The following is a 26447-nucleotide window of genomic DNA, read 5'->3' as shown; positions in this document are numbered from 1 at the left end:
TATACAGGCACAGTGAGTATCTATATCCCTATATACAGCACAGTGAGTATCTATATCCCTATATACAGCACAGTGAGTATCTGTAGCCCTATATACAGGCACAGTGAGTATCTGTAGCTCTATATACAGCACAGTGAGTATCTGTAGCCCTATATACAGGCACAGTGAGTATCTGTAGCCCTATATACAGCACAGTGAGTATCTGTAGCTCTATATACAGCACAGTGAGTATCTGTAGCCCTATATACAGGCACAGTGAGTATCTGTAGCTCTATATACAGCACAGTGAGTATCTGTAGCTCTATATACAGGCACAGTGAGTATCTGTAGCTCTATATACAGGCACAGTGAGTATCTGTAGTCCTATATACAGCACAGTGAGTATCTGTAGCTCTATATACAGCACAGTGAGTATCTGTAGCCCTATATACAGGCACAGTGAGTATCTATATCTCTATATACAGCACAGTGAGTATCTGTAGCCCTATATACAGCACAGTGAGTATCTGTAGCTCTATATACAGCACAGTGAGTATCTGTAGTCCTATATACAGCACAGTGAGTATCTGTAGCTCTATATACAGGCACAGTGAGTATCTGTAGCCCTATATACAGCACAGTGAGTATCTGTAGCTCTATATACAGCACAGTGAGTATCTGTAGCTCTATATACAGGCACAGTGAGTATCTGTAGCCCTATATACAGCACAGTGAGTATCTGTAGCTCTATATACAGGCACAGTGAGTATCTGTAGCCCTATATACAGCACAGTGAGTATCTGTAGCCCTATATACAGGCACAGTGAGTATCTGTAGCCCTATATACAGCACAGTGAGTATCTGTAGCCTCTGTATACAGCACAGTGAGTATCTGTAGCCCTATATACAGCACAGTGAGTATCTGTAGCTCTATATACAGCACAGTGAGTATCTGTAGCTCTATATACAGCACAGTGAGTATCTGTAGCTCTATATACAGCACAGTGAGTATCTGTAGCTCTATATACAGCACAGTGAGTATCTGTAGCTCTATATACAGCACAGTGAGTATCTGTAGCCCTATATACAGCACAGTGAGTATCTGTAGCTCTATATACAGCACAGTGAGTATCTGTAGCTCTATATACAGCACTGTGAGTATCTGTAGCTCTATATACAGGCACAGTGAGTATCTGTAGCTCTATATACAGCACAGTGAGTATCTGTAGCTCTATATACAGCACAGTGAGTATCTGTAGCTCTATATACAGCACAGTGAGTATCTGTAGCCCTATATACAGCACAGTGAGTATCTGTAGCTCTATATACTGCACAGTGAGTATCTGTAGCTCTATATACAGGCACAGTGAGTATCTGTAGCCCTATATACAGCACAGTGAGTATCTGTAGCTCTATATACAGCACAGTGAGTATCTGTAGCTCTATATACAGGCACAGTGAGTATCTGTAGCCCTATATACAGGCACAGTGAGTATCTGTAGCTCTATATACAGGCACAGTGAGTATCTGTAGCTCTATATACAGCACAGTGAGTATCTGTAGCTCTATATACAGGCACAGTGAGTATCTGTAGCTCTATATACAGCACAGTGAGTATCTGTAGCTCTATATACAGCACAGTGAGTATCTGTAGCTCTATATACAGCACAGTGAGTATCTGTAGCTCTATATACAGCACAGTGAGTATCTGTAGCCCTATATACAGCACAGTGAGTATCTGTAGCTCTATATACAGCACAGTGAGTATCTGTAGCTCTATATACAGCACAGTGAGTATCTGTAGCCCTATATACAGCACAGTGAGTATCTGTAGCTCTATATACAGCACAGTGAGTATTTGTAGCTCTATATACAGGCACAGTGAGTATCTGTAGCTCTATATACAGGCACAGTGAGTATCTGTAGTCCTATATACAGCACAGTGAGTATCTGGTATCTGTAGTCCTATATACAGCACAGTGAGTATCTGTAGTCCTATATACAGCACAGTGAGTATCTGTAGCTCTATATACAGCACAGTGAGTATCTGTAGCTCTGTATACAGCACAGTGAGTATCTGTAGCTCTGTATACAGCACAGTGAGTATCTGTAGCCCTATATACAGGCACAGTGAGTATCTGTAGTCCTATATACAGCACAGTGAGTATCTGTAGTCCTATATACAGGCACAGTGAGTATCTGTAGTCCTATATACAGCACAGTGAGTATCTGTAGCTCTATATACAGCACAGTGAGTATCTGTAGCTCTGTATACAGCACAGTGAGTATCTGTAGCTCTGTATACAGCACAGTGAGTATCTGTAGCCCTATATACAGGCACAGTGAGTATCTGTAGCTCTATATACAGCACAGTGAGTATCTGTAGCCCTATATACAGGCACAGTGAGTATCTGTAGTCCTATATACAGCACAGTGAGTATCTGTAGCCCTATATACAGGCACAGTGAGTATCTGTAGCCCTATATACAGGCACAGTGAGTATCTGTAGTCCTATATACAGCACAGTGAGTATCTGTAGCTCTGTATACAGCACAGTGAGTATCTGTAGCCCTATATACAGGCACAGTGAGTATCTGTAGTCCTATATACAGCACAGTGAGTATCTGTAGTCCTATATACAGCACAGTGAGTATCTGTAGCCCTATATACAGGCACAGTGAGTATCTGTAGCCCTATATACAGCACAGTGAGTATCTGTAGCTCTGTATACAGCACAGTGAGTATCTGTAGCCCTATATACAGCACAGTGAGTATCTGTAGCCCTATATACAGCACAGTGAGTATCTGTAGCTCTGTATACAGCACAGTGAGTATCTGTAGTCCTATATACAGGCACAGTGAGTATCTGTAGCCCTATATACAGCACAGTGAGTATCTGTAGCTCTGTATACAGCACAGTGAGTATCTGTAGCCCTATATACAGGCACAGTGAGTATCTGTAGTCCTATATACAGCACAGTGAGTATCTGTAGTCCTATATACAGCACAGTGAGTATCTGTAGCCCTATATACAGCACAGTGAGTATCTGTAGCTCTGTATACAGCACAGTGAGTATCTGTAGCTCTGTATACAGCACAATGAGTATCTGTAGCCCTATATACAGGCACAGTGAGTATCTGTAGTCCTATATACAGGCACAGTGAGTATCTGTAGCTCTATATACAGCACAGTGAGTATCTGTAGTCCTATATACAGCACAGTGAGTATCTGTAGCCCTATATACAGGCACAGTGAGTATCTGTAGTCCTATATACAGGCACAGTGAGTATCTGTAGCCCTATATACAGGCACAGTGAGTATCTGTAGCTCTATATACAGCACAGTGAGTATCTGTAGTCCTATATACAGGCACAGTGAGTATCTGTAGCCCTATATACAGGCACAGTGAGTATCTGTAGCTCTATATACAGGCACAGTGAGTATCTGTAGCCCTATATACAGGCACAGTGAGTATCTGTAGCCCTATATACAGGCACAGTGAGTATCTGTAGCTCTATATACAGCACAGTGAGTATCTGTAGCTCTATATACAGCACAGTGAGTATCTGTAGTCCTATATACAGCACAGTGAGTATCTGTAGCTCTATATACAGCACAGTGAGTATCTGTAGTCCTATATACAGGCACAGTGAGTATCTGTAGCCCTATATACAGGCACAGTGAGTATCTGTAGCTCTATATACAGCACAGTGAGTATCTGTAGCTCTATATACAGGCACAGTGAGTATCTGTAGCTCTATATACAGGCACAGTGAGTATCTGTAGCTCTATATACAGCACAGTGAGTATCTGTAGCTCTATATACAGGCACAGTGAGTATCTGTAGCTCTATATACAGCACAGTGAGTATCTGTAGTCCTATATACAGGCACAGTGAGTATCTGTAGTCTTATATACAGCACAGTGAGTATCTGTAGTCCTATATACAGCACAGTGAGTATCTGTAGTCCTATATACAGGCACAGTGAGTATCTGTAGTCCTATATACAGCACAGTGAGTATCTGTAGCCCTATATACAGGCACAGTGAGTATCTGTAGCTCTATATACAGCACAGTGAGTATCTGTAGCCCTATATACAGGCACAGTGAGTATCTGTAGCTCTATATACAGGCACAGTGAGTATCTGTAGTCCTATATACAGCACAGTGAGTATCTGTAGCCCTATATACAGGCACAGTGAGTATCTGTAGCTCTATATACAGGCACAGTGAGTATCTGTAGCTCTATATACAGGCACAGTGAGTATCTGTAGTCCTATATACAGCACAGTGAGTATCTGTAGCTCTATATACAGGCACAGTGAGTATCTGTAGTCCTATATACAGGCACAGTGAGTATCTGTAGTCCTATATACAGCACAGTGAGTATCTGTAGTCCTATATACAGCACAGTGAGTATCTGTAGCTCTATATACAGCACAGTGAGTATCTGTAGCTCTATATACAGCACAGTGAGTATCTGTAGCTCTATATACAGCACAGTGAGTATTTGTAGCTCTATATACAGCACAGTGAGTATCTGTAGCTCTATATACAGCACAGTGAGTATCTGTAGCTCTATATACAGGCACAGTGAGTATCTGTAGCTCTATATACAGCACAGTGAGTATCTGTAGTCCTATATACAGCACAGTGAGTATCTGTAGCTCTATATACAGCACAGTGAGTATCTGTAACCCTATATACAGCACAGTGAGTATCTGTAGTCCTATATACAGCACAGTGAGTATCTGTAGCTCTATATACAGCACAGTGAGTATCTGTAGCTCTATATACAGCACAGTGAGTATCTGTAGCTCTATATACAGGCACAGTGAGTATCTGTAGCTCTATATACAGCACAGTGAGTATCTGTAGTCCTATATACAGCACAGTGAGTATCTGTAGCTCTATATACAGCACAGTGAGTATCTGTAGCTCTATATACAGCACAGTGAGTATCTGTAGTCCTATATACAGGCACAGTGAGTATCTATAGTCCTATATACAGCACAGTGAGTATCTGTAGTCCTATATACAGGCACAGTGAGTATCTGTAGTCCTATATACAGCACAGTGAGTATCTGTAGTCCTATATACAGGCACAGTGAGTATCTGTAGCTCTATATACAGCACAGTGAGTATCTGTAGCTCTATATACAGCACAGTGAGTATCTGTAGCCCTATATACAGGCACAGTGAGTATCTGTAGCTCTATATACAGCACAGTGAGTATCTGTAGCCCTATATACAGCACAGTGAGTATCTGTAGTCCTATATACAGCACAGTGAGTATCTGTAGTCCTATATACAGGCACAGTGAGTATCTGTAGCTCTATATACAGCACAGTGAGTATCTGTAGCTCTATATACAGGCACAGTGAGTATCTGTAGCCCTATATACAGCACAGTGAGTATCTGTAGCTCTATATACAGGCACAGTGAGTATCTGTAGTCCTATATACAGCACAGTGAGTATCTGTAGCTCTATATACAGGCACAGTGAGTATCTGTAGCCCTATATACAGCACAGTGAGTATCTGTAGCTCTATATACAGGCACAGTGAGTATCTGTAGCCCTATATACAGCACAGTGAGTATCTGTAGCTCTATATACAGGCACAGTGAGTATCTGTAGCTCTATATACAGCACAGTGAGTATCTGTAGCTCTATATACAGGCACAGTGAGTATCTGTAGCCCTATATACAGCACAGTGAGTATCTGTAGCTCTATATACAGGCACAGTGAGTATCTGTAGCTCTATATACAGCACAGTGAGTATCTGTAGCTCTATATACAGGCACAGTGAGTATCTGTAGCTCTATATACAGGCACAGTGAGTATCTGTAGCCCTATATACAGGCACAGTGAGTATCTGTAGCTCTATATACAGCACAGTGAGTATCTATAGTCCTATGTACAGCACAGTGAGTATCTGTAGCTCTATATACAGCACAGTGAGTATCTGTAGCTCTATATACAGCACAGTGAGTATCTGTAGTCCTATATACAGCACAGTGAGTATCTGTAGCCCTATATACAGCACAGTGAGTATCTGTAGCTCTATATACAGGCACAGTGAGTATCTGTAGCTCTATATACAGCACAGTGAGTATCTGTAGCCCTATATACAGGCACAGTGAGTATCTGTAGCTCTATATACAGCACAGTGAGTATCTGTAGCCCTATATACAGGCACAGTGAGTATCTGTAGCTCTATATACAGCACAGTGAGTATCTGTAGCTCTATATACAGGCACAGTGAGTATCTGTAGCTCTATATACAGCACAGTGAGTATCTGTAGCCCTATATACAGGCACAGTGAGTATCTGTAGCTCTATATACAGCACAGTGAGTATCTGTAGCTCTATATACAGCACAGTGAGTATCTGTAGCTCTATATACAGGCCACTGACTGATTACAGGATTGTAGACCCCTGTGATGATAATTACTGGACACAGCTTGATTTATCTTGTCCCTTTTGTCACATTATTTTCAGGGGTCCCATCATTTCTGTCCAGGCCGATTTCATGAGGTTAATATTTTTTACATTCTGTGGAAGCAGAGAAGCAATGTCTGACCGTCATCTTTTCATCTTCATAGATTTGTAATTTATTATTACTTTTGTCAGATTCTGGTTATTTCTGTGACCATTGTGGATTTTTCTTTCATTAAACGAGGGGTAACAACAATTTTGACCACGTGTGTAGGTGCAGGACTAGTTAGTCTTTGGCCCCATACATCCAGCCTGCATTTTCTGCACCTTTCTTGGGCTGAATTAGGATGAGCCAAATTCATGGAGAGGTGCGTGCAGGTGTCGGCTTCCATTCAGGGTTACAGAGGAGATTTTGGACGTAATTTCCGTTACTTTTGTGGCATGAAACATGATGAATTTATCAGCTCCGCTCATCTCCTTCTGGTTTATTTCTCTCCCACCTTTGGCAGAGTATGTTCACTGATGATTGACAGCTTGGGCCAGTGACATGGCGGCGCTGCTGGTCTGAATTGTGCACATTTCCATGTTACAAGCAGAGGCAGCTTTACTTCTGCAGCATCGGAGGAGCGTAGGGGGACTCAGGCTTCAGAGCAGCGCTTACAAGGTCTATAGAAAAGAGCTTGTAAGCGCTTAACTCCATGCCTAGGAGAACTGTCACTGCTGATAGACTGCCAAGGTGACCGGAAACTTTGGCAACAAGCTGTAAGTTACAGATTTTAAAAAAAAAATTGCAAACAAAGAGGATTTTTATTAAGACGTCAATTGCAAAGTTGCTTGTTTTGCAATTTTACCCATTTAGCCAGATGACTCGACCCATAATGTTTGGGAAACCCTTGTAAAAAGCAGCCTCCATAACGTCGACCCGGGTCTTACATCCAGCAGCCTTGTCAAATGACTGAATTTGATAAAGGATGCAGCCATGCTTGTAATACAATGACGGCTCGAGTCCTCCAGATTGGGGATCTGCTTGTACGGAACGGCTCTTCGTTCATAGTGGGGAAAGGATGGGCCGGGTGTATCCGCAGAATGACACGTCTGCCTTGTTACGTCTTGATACCTCACCACCATTGATGTACATTGGAAAAACCAATGTAGAAAATATATCGAGAGGCGGTAGAGATAGTACTGGAATGATGGCAGCAGCAGAGGGTGAGGGAGCTGTTCTTGCAGGAGAAAGTGACTTCGCTCTCTTTATTGATATAACTACATATAATAGTGCAGTGCTATAATACAGGGGGGATGGTATAAATGTACATTGAGTAGGAGTCCATGTTTGGAGACGGTATGGCTTCCCTAAGATCTGATGTCAGCAGCCGGCCCGGGCTTCGTGTGGATTCTGTCCCCTTCACCCTCTGCCACTTTGCAATAGGAACCTTTGGCCTCGGTACGTGTTTACACCCCGTCTTTTTAATTATGAGTTTGGACGCCATCGTTGTTTGCTTTTACACGGAGAAGCAGCGCTCGCATTGCAGGGAGCGAGTCTTACACCTCTCCCAGGGAAGTCTTGGCATTTTAACAAACCCTCCTGTACCCGTTCCTGCGGCCCCTTATAATTATAACAGAGTATAGGTTTCAGCATTTAAAATAGCCCCTCGCTGCACCGTCCGCTCCTCCACGCACACCCCGGGATGCCACCTTAATTATGTCATCTCACAGCTGCCAAAAAGCGTCTTCTCCCCTCGGAGCAGGGAGAAGCCTCGTCAGCAAAATGTGCCTGGACCTCCGCGAGCTGCGGAGACCCCCGGCATCAGTCTGCGTCCCCCCAACCCTGAAATCAGAGCTGTCAAGACCCTTTTCTATATCTTACAGCGTCAGCAACTCAACGCAGATCTGGGCAGCCAGTGTTCACTCCCACTACAGCACCTCCGCAGGGGAAAGGATGCATTACATGCTCCATTGTTAAAGTTATTTTGCACCACGTCCATCACGATTATTTTGAGCTCACCCAAAATTCTCCCATATTTATGACTTATTTAAGACTTGCTTTAAAAATGTCTTGCAAATTTGTTCCACTTAAGGGAGAAACATTTCTAGACAGAAGTATAACGTCTTAAAGGAGTATTCCCATCTCCAAGATCCTATCCCAATATGTAATAATAATAATATTAACAAATACCTACAATTAGAAGTGTAGTATAGTTTTTCTGATTCACTATGTCTCTTTTCTCATGTACAGGCATTGCCGGACCTTAGGTATCCACGGTTACGACCACTAGCAACTAGCTAACTCTCACTATATCAGTAGATGTAACCATGGATACCTAAGGTCCAGCACATGAGGAAAGAGACATAGTGAATCAGAAAAACTATACTACATTTCTAATTGGGGGTATTTGCTAATATTATTATTATTACACCTACTAAATATTGGAATAAGATCTTGGAGATGGGAATACACCCTTTAAGGTGAAAAATGATCAAATATTGTGCAACACCTTAATAAATTTGCACAAATAATGGAAATGCAGCCACGAGCAAAACTGACTTCCAAATTTCCTCTCCAGACACCCGCATAGTTACAAAAATGTAATATTTTGCCCCAGTTTGCAATTTTTTGGGGACTTTTTGTAAAAAACCGCTTGATAAATGTGGGCAATTGTGTTACTATCCGGAAACCATAGACAAGCAGGCTTCCTGCCTACGGCCATATAATGACACCCGTCAGCTCAGGTCCATTATCACACATTATAAGCATAGGAATATTTACTACCTATAATGTGTATTCAGATCCGTCAACAGCAGCGTGTTACTGAAATAGGGGTATAAGATTAGAAAACACAGTGTTGGGTTTGTTTCCTCTTGTCCATGGGTCGTGTCACATATTGCAGCGCAGCTCTTTTTTTTTTTAACTTAGATCTTGAGTTGCATTACCGGGCACGGCCTGTGGACAGGAGTGGCGCTGTTTCCGGAAGCAATAATTTTTTTTTTTTTTAATGTAGTTGAGGGTTTTTTGTTGATACTTTTTCACTTCTCTTTGCCCTAATGTTGCAATATCCTTTCTGTAAAGGCAGTCATGTGCACACTTAATTTGCTACATGGTCATTTTTTTAGACTTTTTTTGTTGCTTTTTTTTTTTTTTTTGTATTTTTTTTAATGCTCACTGGAGCAAAGGCCCTCGTATAAAACCAATGCACAGATCATAGATAAAAACGGAGGATGTAATAGTAAGAATATTGGTTACAGGCTCAATGAATTAATACAGTAAATGTCTCAGAATAGACTATATTAGGTTTTTCTGTGACAACAGCGCCATCTATATGAAAGTAATGCTACTGCACATCGCTCTACAAATTTATTTTTTTTTTAATAATTTTTATAGTATTTTATTTATTGTTGCAAACCATTTTTTTTTTTATATTTTATATATTTTTTAAAATTTTTTTTTTTTTTTTCGATTTCCGGCTGCCATTGGAGTATAGAAATTCGTATAATTTGTTCTCTTTTGTCAAAGACCTTTCGTTTTAATTGCCACGTGCCACAGTAAATGCAAAAATAACAGAAAACTGGTATGCCTCCGACAAATGCCAGGCTAATGGAAGCCGTGCCAAGCAAGGGGATGGCCTTTATGAAATCTATATAGGATGTTACATGGGTTCATCATATGTAGTATATTAAATGTTACAGCAGAGGCTTAAAGGGTTACTCCCATCTCCAGAATCCTATCCCAATATGTAGTAAGTGTAATAATAATAATAATATTAGCAAGTACCTGCAATTTATAAATGTTGTATAGTTCTCCTGATTAGCTATGTCGCTTACCCCATGTGCTGGGCATTGCAGTAGTTTAGATATCCATGCTTACGACCACTACCAGCTAACTGTCACTATAAAAAAGGTTGTAACCATGGATAGCTAAGCTACTGCAATGCCCTGCACATGGGGTAAGCGACATTGCTAATCAGGAGAACTATACTACATTTATAATTGCAGGTACTTGCTAATATTATTATTATTACAATTACTAAATATTGGGACAGGATCTTGGAGATGGGAATACCCCTTTAAGTGGTCCAGAGGCCTCTGTGATGCAGAAGAAGACCCCCAGTGTTGCGGTGGGTGGGGGCCCTGAACAGAATTTGCATTGAGGCCCTGGGGCTCCATGTGGCGCCTCTGACCTGTAGGATGTCCCACGTATGAGACGCACTTGTTTTATGGCTTCTTCCTATTTCTTACAGGGAGAAGGATGGAGTAGAACTGACCAGAGAGGAAACCTTTAAGTATCGCTTCAAGAAGGACGGGAAGAAACATTTCCTCATCATTAACGAGACGACCGTGGAAGACAGCGGCAACTACACCGTGAAGACCAACGGAGGAGAGTCAGTGGCGGAGCTGATGGTACAAGGCAAGTACATTGGTTCCCATGAGACATCTTGGTAGGGGGTAGAGATTGTGTATATATAACGACCACATCGCCGGCAGCCACCACTAGAGGGAGCTCAGGAGCCAGCTGTATACTCATACTCTGTATTTAAAAGGGATTGTTTGGGGGGACATAAAAATCATGACTATTGCTTTTATAAAAATAAAGCACTTATTTATTACTTATATTGTATATATAAAAAAAAGCTAAAATTTGAAAAAATATTAAAAGAATAAAGAAATATAAAAATTTGAACCCTCCTCTTTTTCACTCCTTTAAATATAAAGACATAAAAAAAAACAAAGCTATTCGGTATCATCATGTCCATCAAATGCCAATCTATCAAAATATAAAATAATTTAACAGTAGGTGCTATTAAAAAAAGAAACGTTAGAATTTCTTTTTTTTCTGGTCATCATTCCTCCCCAGAAATGTGCAATAAAAGCGATCACGTAAATGCCCCAAAATGTTATCAATAAAAGCGACAGCTCGCACCGCGCACCTCCATCAACCGAAGAATTAAAAAGTTCTGGGTCTAGAAAACAGCAGAACAAATTGATATATATTTTTTTTTATTATTTTTTTTACTAATTTCAGATTTTTTCACCATTAACACAATGGCAGAATTGCAATTTTTTTCACCGCACTTTTTTTTTTTTTTCCAGTTTTCCAGCACATTATATGGTAAAGTGAATGGTGTCATTCTAAACTACAACTGGTCCCATATTAAAAACAAGCACTCGCACGGCCGTGGGGACGAAAAAATAAAAAGTTATGGCCATTGGTGTAACTAGAAGCTCATGCGAGCCAATGTAAAAGCTCCAATTATTATAAGTCTTTAACAGTATTGGTCTTTTTATATAGGGCAAAGGGACTTTTGGGGCCTCCTAGGTTCCAGGGCCCGGGTGCGGTTGCAACCCCGGCTCCTATTGTAGTTACACCCTGGGTTATGGCTCAGAGGGAAAAACAAAAGCACAAAAACAAAAATTGTCTGCAGTGTTTAAAGGGCCCGTAATAAGCAGTGTTTAAAGGGCCCGTAATAAGCAGTGTTTAAAGGGCCCGTAATAAGGCTGTACTCAGAGAGCGCCCTCTGGTGGAGGCTGCAGGAAATGTATATGTTAACTATGCAGAGGATTTGGAACTGTATATCAGAAAAATAAATCTACAAATGCTACAGGTGTGATGAAAGGATTTTACTGGCAGATTACGATCACGCATTTCTCGCTTTTTATTTTATGGAATTGCCTTTTAACCACTTTTACTATGTCAATTCTTTTCTCCAGAAAAGCAATTGGAAATTCTGCAAGGCGTCGCTGATCTAACGGTGAAGGCCAAGGAGCAGGCCGTATTCAAGTGTGAGGTATCAGATGAGACGGTCACAGGAATATGGGTGAAGAATGGGAAGGAGGTGATTCCCAACGAGAGGATCAAAGTCACCCACATTGGAAGGTCAGCGTTAAAATCTGAACTCGGGCACGTCTTGTCAGCAGCGGTTTCTTGAAAAATTATAACTCAGATTTCATAGCACTTAGTGCAGGTTTATCAGCTGCAATAGGCAAAAAAAAAAAAATCCACGAGTATAATCTGTACTAATATGTGCAGATTTATCAGGTGGTATAAAATCTGCATTTTTTGCACTATATTATTTGCCGAGTTTTGAAATTCATAGGGGAAAATCTGCAAACAAAATCCATTCTCAACTTCCCATACTGGAATTTATAAGTCAATTTCTGCAGGTAAAAGTTGCCATCGTGTCAGATTTGTAAAGTCTCCATCCTTTTAATTGCTATTTTAATCCACTGCGGATGGCTCCTGAGCAAATCTGCAGGTCAAAGTTAGGAACATTTCCAAATCAAGTGGACTGAGAATTATAGGAAAATCATACAATAGTGCAAATGCTGCAGATTTTACCTGTAGAAATCGTCAGATGATTACAGGAGCGAGTAAATGGATCCCAACCACATGATACAGAAATTCTCAATGCGGATTTGCTGTGGATTTCCCACATTAACTTGAATGGGGTAGAAAAAAAAATCTGCAATTAAATCTGTAAGTAATCTTTTTACTAGCTGATTTGCTGCATATAACATGCAGCAAGTGCAGATTTTAAATGCAGATTATTATTTTTTTCTAAGGAAACATGCAGAGGCTAATTTGTACTAAGTCTTCACAATTTGCTACAGATTTATCTGGTTAATTTTTTTTGCCAAAATCTGTTGATAATTCACGGCAAATCCAGTGCATTTGAATTTACTCTAAAAGTTCATGTGGGCCGTCATGCAGCATTTTAACTTGGTTGTGGCTGACCAGAGGAAAAAAAAAATGGAAGCGCAGCTCTGGAGACCAGACTGCAGTGAAATAACGTGCAAAACAGGATCACTCTCAGACCATGGAGGCGTTTTGACAAAACATTTTATTTCTGCAGAGTTCACAAGCTGACCATCGATGATGTGATACCATCCGATGAAGGAGACTATTCCTTCATTCCCAATGGATTTGCCTTTAATCTTTCTGCAAAATTGCACTTTATGGGTGAGTGACATTTCCATCTTCCACTATACCGTATATGAACGACAGTATACCGTATAGGAACGACAGTATACCGTATAGGCAACTATTTCACTTTTGTTTTCATCCAGTTTTGATAAATATTAATTGCACAGTACAATCCCAGTTCTCAAAAAAATTGGGCCATTGTGTAAAATATAAAGAAAACAAGAATGTAATAATTATTAAATCTCTTATCGCAATATTTTATTCACAGCAGAACATAGAACAGATCAGGAGTTGAATGTTGGACATTTTTCCATTTCATTTGAAAAATATAACTTATTTAAAAATTGATGGAGGCGACACAAAGAGTTAAGAAAAGGCTAAGAAACTAAGTGGTACCAATGAAAAACAGCCGGACGGACAATTTTCAACTAGCTCTTTATCAAGGAGAGGGACCGTCCAGCTGGTTGAGGAGAGAGACCATCCAGCTTGTTATCAAGGAGAGCTACCGTCCAGCTTGTTATGGAGGAGAGGGACCGTCCAGCTTTTTATGGAGGAGAGGGACCATCCAGCTTGTTATGGAAGAGAGGGACCGTCCAGTTTTTTATCGAGGAGAGGGACTATCCAGCTTGTTATTGAGGAGAGAGACCATCCAGCTTGTTATCGAGGAGAGGGACCATCCAGTTTGTTATTGAGAAGAGGGACCATCCAGCTGGTTATCGGGGAGTTGGACCATCCACAGCTGGTTATCGAGGAGTTGGACCATCCAGCTTGTTATAGAGAAGAGGGACCATCCAGCTTGTTATCAGCACACAGTTCACATCTCTGATGATGTATGGGGGGCATTAGTGCCTTTCGCAGGGGCAGCGCACACATGAAAGGCACCATCAGTGCTGAGCTTCACATAAAGGTGTGATAACAACATGTGCTCCATCCAGACCATGTCTATTCCTGGGAAAGCAGTGTATGTTTCACCAAGACAATGGTAAACCCCATATTGCATCCATCCACAGCAGCACGACTCCGCAGAAGAAGATCCCAAGGGATGAAGCGGCCGCCTGCAGTCCGGTCCTTTCACCAATAGATAATCTTTGGTGCATTATGAAACAAAAAAATCTGGCAAAGACCCCGAACTGTGGAGCAGCAAGAATCTGACATCAGACAAGAAGGGGACAACGTTCCTCTTCCAAACCTCCAGCAATTGTCTTCACACCTTCCTGACATTTATAGACTGATGTAAGAAGAGAGGATGATGCTCATTGGTGGACACGGCCCAGAAACACCTGGTCTGAGATTTGTCGCTGCCATCAATCTCTAAAGTCGTTAATTTTTTTTAAAACGAAATGGAGAACTGATAGAGGTTCCCCTTCTGATCTGTCCTGTGTGATAAAATTATGGTGATGAGATATTTCCAGATCATTGCATTCTTGTTCCCAACTTTTTTTTTAGGAATTACATTTCTTTAAGTGATTACAATTAGTTATAGGCTACATAGACAGACTGGAACTGACCGTTATTAGCTAAACTAGGGGAATACATACACCAACACCAGCAGCATGGCAAGGCTTTTCTTCAATATTTCCATTAGACAGTAGCCCAACCCTTATACTTATATACTGCAAAGGATAAATGGTGAATCCCCAGCATTTCCGCAATAAAACCCAGAGCAGATCAGTCGGAGCTGGACTCATCCGAAAACGTCACAGCTGTGTGCATAGAACTGGTGTGTGAATGATGTAGATGCATTATATTTACATGTGATATTCTCCTCTTTTCTTTTCCTTTTTTTTCTTTCCACAGAGATTAAAATTGACTTTGTTCCCAGACAAGGTACGTTGTCTTGTGTTTTATGTCTATTTGGTCTTGGCTGGTATTGAGCATCAATTAATGACCTAAAGTAAGCGCCTAACTTTATGCAAAGAGGCGCCAAGTCCATGACACATCATGCTCCGCTGCGATCTGCCCCAATGCATTTTCTCACTTTTTCATCAATGGCCGTATATGTGACTGATGTCAGTATGATCTGCGAGTCTCCATTGTCGTGTTCTCCTATCTCATCTCATCCTCATCAGAACCTCCGAAGATTAAGTTGGACTGTATGTCCGGTAATGCCGACACCATCATCGTTGTCGCTGGGAACAAGCTACGTCTTGACGTTCCCATCACCGGAGATCCGGCGCCTACAGTGATATGGAGCAAGGGAGATAATGTAAGGAGCCGTCCACATCAGCCTTCCTGATTTATTTTCTGATCATTCTGCTTTTTGTTTAGGTTCTTGTCCACAGGGGGCAGCAACGGTGCAAATATGGACGGAGTCCCCTCTTACTGGTTGGGCTAGGCTCGGAGATCCAGACCTGAAAGCACAATTTATCTAAGTGATTAGTGGGGGGTCCCAGTTCACAGCCCCCACTGATAACGTCTGACGTCAGAATGCATATTACTGTGCATAACTTGGGTCTGATGAACCCTAGAGTCAATTTTGGACAGAGTCCCCAAAAATCTCAATGCCCCCCCCCCCCGCCGCCCTCCACATCCTCCTCCAGCGTTTCAGGCATCAGGTGGCACTGGCAACCAGCGTACTATAAGCAAAACAGCTGTAGGTGCTCCTCAGCGCACATGCACACAGCGCTGCAGTCCAGAGCGCAGCTCCTGCATGTGAGCATGGCGCAGATGAGATGAGTACCTACCTTGCACCATTTTCAACTCAAATGCCACTTTTTTGTTTGGATTCTATGGACATGAGCGCTGCAGATGTAAGACTCAAGACAGTGCTGCCTCTTCTCTGTAGGGAGGCCTGCAGCTCTGGGCCCAATTTCTGTTGCACACCCTGCGACCATGATCGTTAAGCCCCCTGATTAAAGGTCCCTCCATCTAGTGAACTGCAAGCCTAAAGGGATATTTGGTGTAGTCTCCCACATTCAGACCTCCATGAAGGACCAGCAAAATTGTGGCCGCCATGTAATGCTTCATTTCCCCTGCGGAGGTGCTGTTTGGAAACTGAACACTTGCTGCTGGTTGCCCTATTGATCACTACTGATCGCTAAAGAAGCCAATCCCTGTTTATCATTTGAGGACTTTTCTAACAAAAAGGGACTGACTGAAGCAGACGGACCTCTTTAAAATGAGAGTTGAAGATGAAAGAACCGTGGTGTGGTCACCAACTGTGCAATACTCCAATACCTCTTTGTCCGGCGGACCAGGAGGGTTGTCTGGTCCACCCAATCTCCTGGCTGTGAATTAGGACCCCCACCGATCGCAGGATTAAGAGACCGGAAATGTGACCTTTCAGCTCTGAATCTGCAAACTAGACTTAGGCCACGGCCCCACTATCAGTATTTGGTCAGTATTCGGTCAGTATTTTTTCTCAGGAGTGGAAGACAAAACCAGGTGAGGAACAATCAGAGAAAAGGTCTAATAGAAACAAGTCACCAATTCTGCATTTATCACCCACTCCTGAGAAAAAATACTGACTGAATACTGATAGTGGGGCTGTGGCCTTATAGTGCAACCAATAAAACAAGTAAGATGGGACTGGGATTGGCAGGACTACTGGTGGTTGCAGTGGAGGGGTGCTACATCTCTGTACCTCATTCCAAGCCAACGTTATATAATTTGGTTGGATGCCTCGCTGTATCACCTCTTCTAAAAGTTCTCAAGAATTGCATTAAGTTACTCCTCCGGCACCGTCCATAAACGTCCCAAGCAGAGACGTGTGCAGAACGCCTCGGAGATCAGAGTGCTGGACAGTTCTTCTGATTGTTACGTTTTTTTCACTTTTGTGGTGTTCGCACTGTCCTGAGCACAACACGCGTCAGCCCCCATCGTCCGCTCCCTCCATCTCTGCCCCTCCTTTAGTCTCAGCTTTATTTCCCAATATCAGGTCATTGAGCAGACCCTTGTAAGGAGTCACCCCGAGCCGGGGAAGGAGGCCGAAGACGATGTGGATGTAAGTGGGCACCCTGCCTTCCATGTGCTGTACGAAGTGAGGAGTGTGCACAAGTACTGATATCACGTGTGAGCTGTCTATTGTGTGATCACCAACCACTCACCCCACCAGTGTTATGGCGTGGAACTCCACAGATGGAGGGATAGAGGGAGTAGAGCTGAGCAAAAAGAGAGGATTGTTCATAGGACCTTTGTCCACCTGCCATGTTGGTATTATGTGGTCACCAGACCAGAGACCTGCGAACCTATAACCTGCCGGCATCCCTGATGTAATCGGCATGTTGTGATGTCATCGTTGTGGGACGATGCATCCATGATGTCATCGTTGTTGGGTGCTGCAGGCATGATATCATTGTTATGGGGTGCTGCAGCCGTGATGTCATCGTTGTGGGACGATGCACTTGTGATGTCATTGTTGTTGGGCGCTGCAAGCATGATGTCATTGTTATGGGGTGCTGCAGCCATGATGTCATTGTTGTGGGATGATGCCGCCATGATGTCATCTTTGCGGGATGATGCAGCCATGATGTCATCTTTGCAGGATGATGCAGCCGTGATGTCATCGTTGTGAGATGATGCACTTGTGATGTCATGATATCATTGTTATGGGGTGCTGCAGCCGTGATGTCATCATTGGTGGATGATGCACCCGTGATGTCATCATTGTGGGACGATGCACTTGTGATGTCATCGTTGTGGGATGATGCACCCATGATGTCATTGTTATGGGGTGCTGCAGCCGTGAGGTCATCATTGTGGGACGATGCACCCGTGATGTCATTGTTGTTGGGCGCTGCAGGCATGATGTCATTGTTATGGGGTGCTGCAGCCGTGATGTCATCTTTGTGGGATGATGCAGCCATGATGTCATCGTTATGGGAAGATGCACCCGTGATGTCATAGTTGTGGGTCGATGAACTCGTGATGTCATCGTTGTGGGACGATGCACCCATGATGTCATTGTTGTTGAGCGCTGCAGGCATGATGTCATTGTTATGGGGTGCTTCAGCCGTGATGTCATTGTTATGGGACGATGCACTTGTGATGTCATTGTTGTTGGGCGCTGCAGGCATGATGTCATTGTTATGGGGTGCTGCAGCCGTGATGTCATCTTTGCGGGATGATGCAGCCGTGATGTCATCGTTGTGGAATGATGCAGCCGTGATGTCATCGTTGTGGGATGATGCAGTCATGATGTCATCTTTGCGGGATGATGCAGCCTTGATGTAATCGTTGTGGGATGATGCAGCCGTGATGTCATTGTTGTGGGATGATGCAGCCATGATGTCATCTTTGTGGGATGATGCAGCCGTGATGTCATCGTTGTGGGATGATGTAGCCGTGATGTCATCGTTGTGGGATGATGTAGCCGTGATGTCATCGTTGTGGGATGATGTAGCCGTGATGTCATCTTTGTGGGATGATGCAGCCGTGATGTCATCCTTGTGGGATAATGCAGCCGTGAGGTCATCTTTGAGGGATGATGCAGCCATGATGTCATCTTTGTGGGATGATGCAGCCGTGATGTCATCGTTGTGGGATGATGAAGCCGTGATGTCATCGTTGTGGGATGATGCAGCCGTGATGTCATCGTTGTGGGATGATGCAGCCGTGATGTGATCTTTGAGGGATGATGCAGCCGTGATGTCATCGTTGTGGGATGATGCATCCGTGATGTCATCGTTGTGGGATGATGAAGCCGTGATGTCATCGTTGTGGGATGATGCAGCCGTGATGTCATCGTTGTGGGATGATGCAGCCGTGATGTCATCGTTGTGGGATGATGAAGCCGTGATGTCATCGTTGTGGGATGATGCAGCCGTGATGTCATCGTTGTGGGATGATGCAGCCGTGATGTCATCTTTGAGGGATGATGCAGCTGTGATGTCATCTTTGAGGGATGATGCAGCCGTGATGTCATCTTTGTGGGATTATGCAGCCGTGATGTCATAGTTGTAGGATGATGTAGCCGTGATGTCATCGTTGTGGGATGATGTAGCCGTGATGTCATCCTTGTGGGGCGCTGCAGCCATGATGTCCAAGAGGACTATTTAAAAAAAAAGGAGCTGGGAATCCGGCAGGTAGCAGGAGCATCGCAGGGCTCGGGTTACCGTCATTACCACTGAGCCAGGGTCCTAAAAAACCTCTTTACTCATCTTTATTGGATACATAGGAGATCAGTAAGATGTAGATGGATTTGTCTGTGTCCACCAGGAGAACCATGTTTGATAGAGTTAGGGTCCTATCACAGAGGGGTCACCTTGTTGTGGCTGGTGGGCACAGATTGTCCAGTTTGTGCACGGTTATACAGGGTTTTCCACCCTTGGACAAACTTTTGTCTACCGATGTGTAATATTACATAGTACTTACACATTGTGGGTATTCTGTAAGCTGCTCTGCTCGTCGAACGTTTGTCCAAGGATAGAAAACCCCCTTTAAACTAACAAATCTTCAATGTTTGCCCCTACCCTGGTGCACGCTGTGTCCTTAGTATGATGATAGATGTGAGATATAAAATACAGGCAGGCAGAGCATTGGAGGAATATTCTGCTCCGTGCGCGGCGTTCACGTCTCCGGTCCTCCGGGCAGAATATCTGCAGCCCCTTCTATCATGTCTGTGATGTGTAGAATAATAATCTTGTACTTTTAGGTCATTTCAGAAGCTGACGGCAGAGTCCACGTAGAGTCGCACCCGGACCACTGTGTGTTCATCATTGAGGGGGCAGAGAAGTCAGACGAAGGCTCATATACCGTCCTGGTGAAGAATCCGGCTGGAGAGGACAAGGCCACCATTAATGTGAAGGTTATCGGTAAGAGACCATGTGATATTGTCATCGGCCAATGCTTGGGGTTAGGACTCCTATGGAGGCTACACAATTGGGGGTCACATGTGCCTCCATTTCCACTGGTTGGGATCTCTGATGTTGAGGACCTGGTCCAGGAGAACCTTCTAGGGACATCACATATAAGCTCCCCTGGTGCAGCACAATGTTGGGGGGGATGGGGAGACTGATGGATTCGTACTACGTAGGACATGATGTAAAGTTACGCATCCAAACATATGGTGGTCTACATTCATATTCAATGGCCCACCATGTAGTAACCAAACAAAGACCCAAGCGGAGGCTGCCCAGACTCTATAGATGCTTAGATTAGATCCCTGGATGATCTATTTCTTTGGATCCACCCCAATCTTCTTACTGTCCTTTTTATCACAGAGGTACCAGATCCCCCCGAGGTTCCCAGGATCCTGAACATTGGAGAAGATTTCTGCACCGTTCAGTGGGAGGCACCAAAGTATGATGGCGGCATGCCGATCACAGGTGAGTGATGACCAGACAGGACTACCCTCAATACCCCTATAACACATGGGTGTATCAATGCTGATTGGTGTGCGGGGGTGGCCCCATTCATGTAATAGTAATATTTATGCAGTAAGATAAATCTTGGCCATCTCCGGCAGCTCCATAGAGTTTGAATGGAGCGGTAGTGCGACTCCATGACCACTGCTCCATTTATACCCGAGACACCGATCGGCGTGGGTTTTATCAGTCAGACCCCCGCTGATATAGTCATTATCACCGTCCTTGCTGTTACCGGAATACCCCTGTAACCCTCCGTGTCACCGGCCCCCGCAGGTTACATCTTGGAGAGGAAGAAGAAGAAGAGCTACCGCTGGATGCGGCTGAACTACGACCTGGTGAAGGAGCTGAACTTCGAGTCTAAGCGTATGATTGAAGGCGTGATCTACGAGATAAGGATCTACGCTGTCAACGTCATTGGCATGTCTCGCCCCAGCCAGCCGTCTCAGCCCTTCATGCCCATTGGTACGTTGTGCTTGGTATATTATACTTACACTTGTGTACAGGAGTTTGGGGGTCCTCGGGTCCACACTTCTGACATTCACCCTCCATGGTGGTTATTGCGCACACAGGACAGATCATCAATTAGATCTAAGAGATTATTTGTGATCAACCCACAAGGGCAAGTGATTGAGCAGAAGACAACCCAAATTGGAGGTGACTTTTTGCAACTTTTGTGCCAGAGGCTGAGTCCAGCAGACGATCATCATCTACTCTGATGGGCCTCTCTCATACCCGTCTTTTATGAGAAGCTAATTATGGACAGCCTCCAAAATGCGTCAAGTTGCCATTGCCCACTGCGCTGCTTGGTATTGGGGCACAACATGGCAGCGCTTAGATCCATGTGTTATGTATGGATGTCAGGAGCCTCAATCGTGACTGTAGAGCAGGGATGTCAAACTCAAATACACAGAGGAACTAAATTAAAAACTTGGGAAAAAGTTATGGGCCAACCTTGATATTTATTAAAAACATGTCTACAATTGAGGAAGATTTTCCTTATCATTCCTTACAGTATAATGGGCCCCAAATAGTCCTTCATACAGTATAATGGCCCCACATAGTCCTCCATACAGTATAATGGGCCCCACATAGTCCTCCATACAGTATAATGGCCCCACATAGTCCTCCATACAGTATAATGGCCCCACATAGCCCTCCATACAGAATAATGGCCCCGCATAGTCCTCAATACAGTATAATGGCCCCACATAGTCCTCCATACAGTATAATGGGCCCCACATAGTCCTCCATACAGTATAATGGCCCCACATAGTCCTCCAGACAGTATAATGGGCCCCACATAGTCCTCCATACAGTATAATGGCCCCACATAGTCCTCCATACAGTATAATGGGCCCCACATAGTCCTCCATACAGTATAATGGCCCCACATAGTCCTCCATACAGTATAATGGCCCCACATAGTCCTCCATGCAGTATAATGGCCCCACATAGTCCTCCATACAGTATAATGGCCCCACATAGTCCTCCATACAGTATAATGGCCCCACATAGTCCTCCATACAGAATAATGGCCCCACATAGTCCTCCATACAGTATAATGGCCCCACATAGTCCTCCATACAGTATAATGGGCCCCACATAGTCCTCCACACAGTATAATGGCCCCACATAGTCCTCCATACAGTATACTGGCCCCACATAGCCCTCCATACAGTATAATGGACCCCACATAGTCCTCCATACAGTATAATGGCCCCACATAGTCCTCCATACAGTATAATGGCCCCACATAGCCCTCCATACAGTATAATGGACCCCACATAGCCCTCCATACAGTATAATGGCCCCACATAGTCCTCCATACAGTATAATGGCCCCACATAGCCCTCCATACAGTATAATGGCCCCACATAGTCCTCCATACAGTATAATGGCCCCACATAGTCCTCCATACAGTATAATGGACCCCACATAGCCCTCCATACAGTATAATGGCCCCACATAGCCCTCCATACAGTATAATGGGCCCCACATAGTCCTCCATACAGTATAATGGCCCCACATAGTCCTCCATACAGTATAATGGGCCCCACATAGTCCTCCATACAGATTAATGGGCCTCACATAGTCCTCCATACAGTATAATGGGCCCCACATAGTCCTCCATACAGTACAATGGGCCCCACATAGTCCTCCATACAGTACAATGGGCCCCACATAGTCCTCCATACAGATTAATGGGCCCCACATAGTCCTCCATACAGTATAATGGCCCCACATAGTCCTCCATACAGAATAATGGCCCCACATAGTCCTCCATACAGTATAATGGCCCCACATAGTCCTCCATACAGTATAATGGGCCCCACATAGTCCTCCATACAGTATAATGGCCCCACATAGTCCTCCATACAGTATAATGGCCCCACATAGTCCTCCATACAGTATAATGGCCCCACATAGCCCTCCATACAGAATAATGGCCCCGCATAGTCCTCAATACAGTATAATGGCCCCACATAGTCCTCCATACAGTATAATGGGCCCCACATAGTCCTCCATACAGTATAATGGCCCCACATAGTCCTCCATACAGTATAATGGCCCCACATAGTCCTCCATACAGTATAATGGCCCCACATAGTCCTCCATACAGTATAATGGGTCCCACATAGTCCTCCATACAGTATAATGGCCCCACATAGCCCTCCATACAGTATAATGGCCCCACATAGCCCTCCATACAGTATAATGGCCCCACATAGTCCTCCATACAGTATAATGGACCCCACATAGCCCTCCATACAGTATAATGGCCCCACATAGCCCTCCATACAGTATAATGGGCCCCACATAGTCCTCCATACAGTATAATGGGCCCCACATAGTCCTCCATACAGTATAATGGCCCCACATAGTCCTCCATACAGTTCAATGGGCCCCACATAGTCCTCCATACAGATTAATGGGCCCCACATAGTCCTCCATACAGTATAATGGCCCCACATAGTCCTCCATACAGTATAATGGCCCCACATAGCCCTCCATACAGTATAATGGACCCCACATAGCCCTCCATACAGTATAATGGACCCCACATAGCCCTCCATACAGTATAATGGGCCCCACATAGTCCTCCATACAGTATAATGGCCCCACATAGTCCTCCATACAGTATAATGGCCCCACATAGCCCTCCATACAGAATAATGGCCCCGCATAGTCCTCAATACAGTATAATGGCCCCACATAGTTCTCCATACAGTATAATGGCCCCACATAGTCCTCCATACAGAATAATGGCCCCACATAGTCCTCCATACAGTATAATGGCCCCACATAGTCCTCCATACAGTATAATGGGCCCCACATAGTCCTCCATACAGTATAATGGCCCCACATAGTCCTCCATACAGTATAATGGCCCCACATAGCCCTCCATACAGTATAATGGCCCCACATAGCCCTCCATACAGAATAATGGCCCCGCATAGTCCTCAATACAGTATAATGGCCCCACATAGTCCTCCATACAGTATAATGGCCCCACATAGCCCTCCATACAGAATAATGGCCCCACATAGTCCTCAATACAGTATAATGGACCCCACATAGTCCTCAATACAGTATAATGGACCCCACATAGTCCTCCATACAGAATAATGGGCCCCACATAGTCCTCCATACAGTATAATGGCCCCACATAGTCCTCCATACAGAATAATGGGCCCCACATAGTCCTCCATACAGTATAATGGCCCCACATAGTCCTCCATACAGAATAATGGCTCCACATAGTCCTCCATACAGAATAATGACCCCACATAGTCCTCCATACAGTATAATGGGCTCCACATAGTCCTCCATACAGAATAATGGACCCCACATAGTCCTCCATACAGTATAATGACCCCACATAGTCCTCCATACAGTATAATGGGCTCCACATAGTCCTCCATACAGTATAATGGGCTCCACATAGTCCTCCATACAGTATAATGGGCTCCACATAGTCCTCCATACAGTATAATGGGCCCCACATAGTCCTCCATACAGAATAATGGCCCCACATAGTCCTCCATACAGTATAATGGGCCCACATAGTCCTCCATACAGTATAATGGGCCCCACATAGTCCTCCATACAGTATAATGGCCCCACATAACCCTCCATACAGTATAATGGGCCCCACATAGTTCTCCATACAGTATAATGGCCCCACATAGTCCTCCATACAGTATAATGGGCTCCACATAGTCCTCCATACAGTATAATGGCCCCACATAGTCCTCCATACAGTATAATGGGCCCCACATAGTCCTCCATACAGTATAATGGCCCCACATAGTCCTCCATACAGTATAATGGCCCCACATAGTCCTCCATACAGTATAATGGGCCCCACATAGTCCTCCATACAGTATAATGGCCCCACATAGTCCTCCATACAGTATAATGGCCCCACATAGCCCTCCATGCAGTATAATGGCCCCACATAGTCCTCCATACAGTATAATGGCCCCACATAGTCCTCCATACAGTATAATGGGCTCCACATAGTCCTCCATACAGTATAATGGGCTCCACATAGTCCTCCATACAGTATAATGGCCCCACATAGTCCTCCATACAGTATAATGGCCCCACATAGTCCTCCATACAGTATAATGGGCTCCACATAGTTCTCCATACAGTATAATGGGCTCCACATAGTCCTCCATACAGTATAATGGGCTCCACATAGTCCTCCATACAGTATAATGGGCTCCACATAGCCCTCCATACAGTATAATGGCCCCACATAGTCCTCCATACAGTATAATGGGCCCCACATAGTCCTCCATACAGTATAATGGCCCCACATAGTCCTCCATACAGTATAATGGCCCCACATAGCCCTCCATGCAGTATAATGGCCCCACATAGTCCTCCATACAGTATAATGGCCCCACATAGTCCTCCATACAGTATAATGGGCTCCACATAGTCCTCCATACAGTATAATGGGCCCACATAGTCCTCCATACAGTATAATGGGCCCACATAGTCCTCCATACAGAATAATGGGCCCCACATAGCCCTCCATACAGTATAATGGCCCCACATAGTCCTCCATACAGAATAATGGGCCCCACATAGTCCTCCATACAGTATAATGGGCTCCACATAGCCCTCCATACAGTATAATGGCCCCACATAGTCCTCCATACAGTATAATGGGCCCCACATAGTCCTCCATACAGAATAATGGGCCATACATTAAAAACAATTAAAATACATCTACCACTACAACATCCAGGATACCGATACGGTTGTAGATGCAATGCCGGGGGTGGGGGCAGTGCTAGCATCGTGGGCCACATATAGGCCCTCGGGGGGGGGGCCAAAGTTTGACATGTGCTGTAGAGGGAGGTCCATGCTCCCTAATACCCAGAGCCATAGTTAGGCCTAAGCCCTGGATCTAAATACTCTGACCAAGGCGAAACGGCTTGTAGGCACTATCCCCGGCATCCAGCACCCATGGCACACGCCGCACTCAGCCCCTGCAGATCGGCCTCTGTAATAGCCCAGAAGGGGGCGCCGTCAATGGTGAAAATAACACATCTGCTATGGATTTCCTAAACTGACTCTTGTTGGAGTGAGGAAGTTTTTCTTGTTTTTTTTTTTTAGGGATGAAAAGCTGATAAAATTAATGTCATCTTGGTAAATCCATATAAAAATGTGAATTCTTATTATTTTACACCACAATCCTTTACAGTAGCGAAGCCGCATGTAACCGTGGAAAATCGCCTGAAGATGTTTTTAAGCGACTTTTCTTTTTCTGCCTCTTGTTAATTGT

At 44.0% G+C, this 26447-nt stretch overlaps 1 protein-coding gene across 1 annotated transcript in view; it reads left to right on the top strand.

The window, feature by feature from the left end:
* The window catches only part of MYBPC3 (myosin binding protein C3), a 164693-nt gene that overhangs the window by 87349 nt on the left and 50897 nt on the right, over positions 1-26447 (top strand). Inside the window, exons 14-22 of the mRNA XM_073658952.1 lie at positions 10657-10823; positions 12125-12290; positions 13267-13373; positions 15135-15164; positions 15407-15543; positions 17215-17280; positions 19930-20089; positions 20498-20602; positions 20918-21106. Coding sequence (XP_073515053.1) covers positions 10657-10823; positions 12125-12290; positions 13267-13373; positions 15135-15164; positions 15407-15543; positions 17215-17280; positions 19930-20089; positions 20498-20602; positions 20918-21106 — 1127 coding nt within the window. The remainder of the gene's footprint in view (positions 1-10656; positions 10824-12124; positions 12291-13266; positions 13374-15134; positions 15165-15406; positions 15544-17214; positions 17281-19929; positions 20090-20497; positions 20603-20917; positions 21107-26447) is intronic.

This window comes from Phyllobates terribilis, unplaced genomic scaffold (assembly GCF_046119375.1).
Source record: "Phyllobates terribilis strain yellow unplaced genomic scaffold, ASM4611937v1 Scaffold_13__5_contigs__length_258822181, whole genome shotgun sequence".
Lineage (NCBI taxonomy): Eukaryota > Metazoa > Chordata > Amphibia > Anura > Dendrobatidae > Phyllobates > Phyllobates terribilis.
Note: the sequence above shows the minus strand (reverse complement) of the source record. Positions and strands in the feature narration are given on the sequence as shown.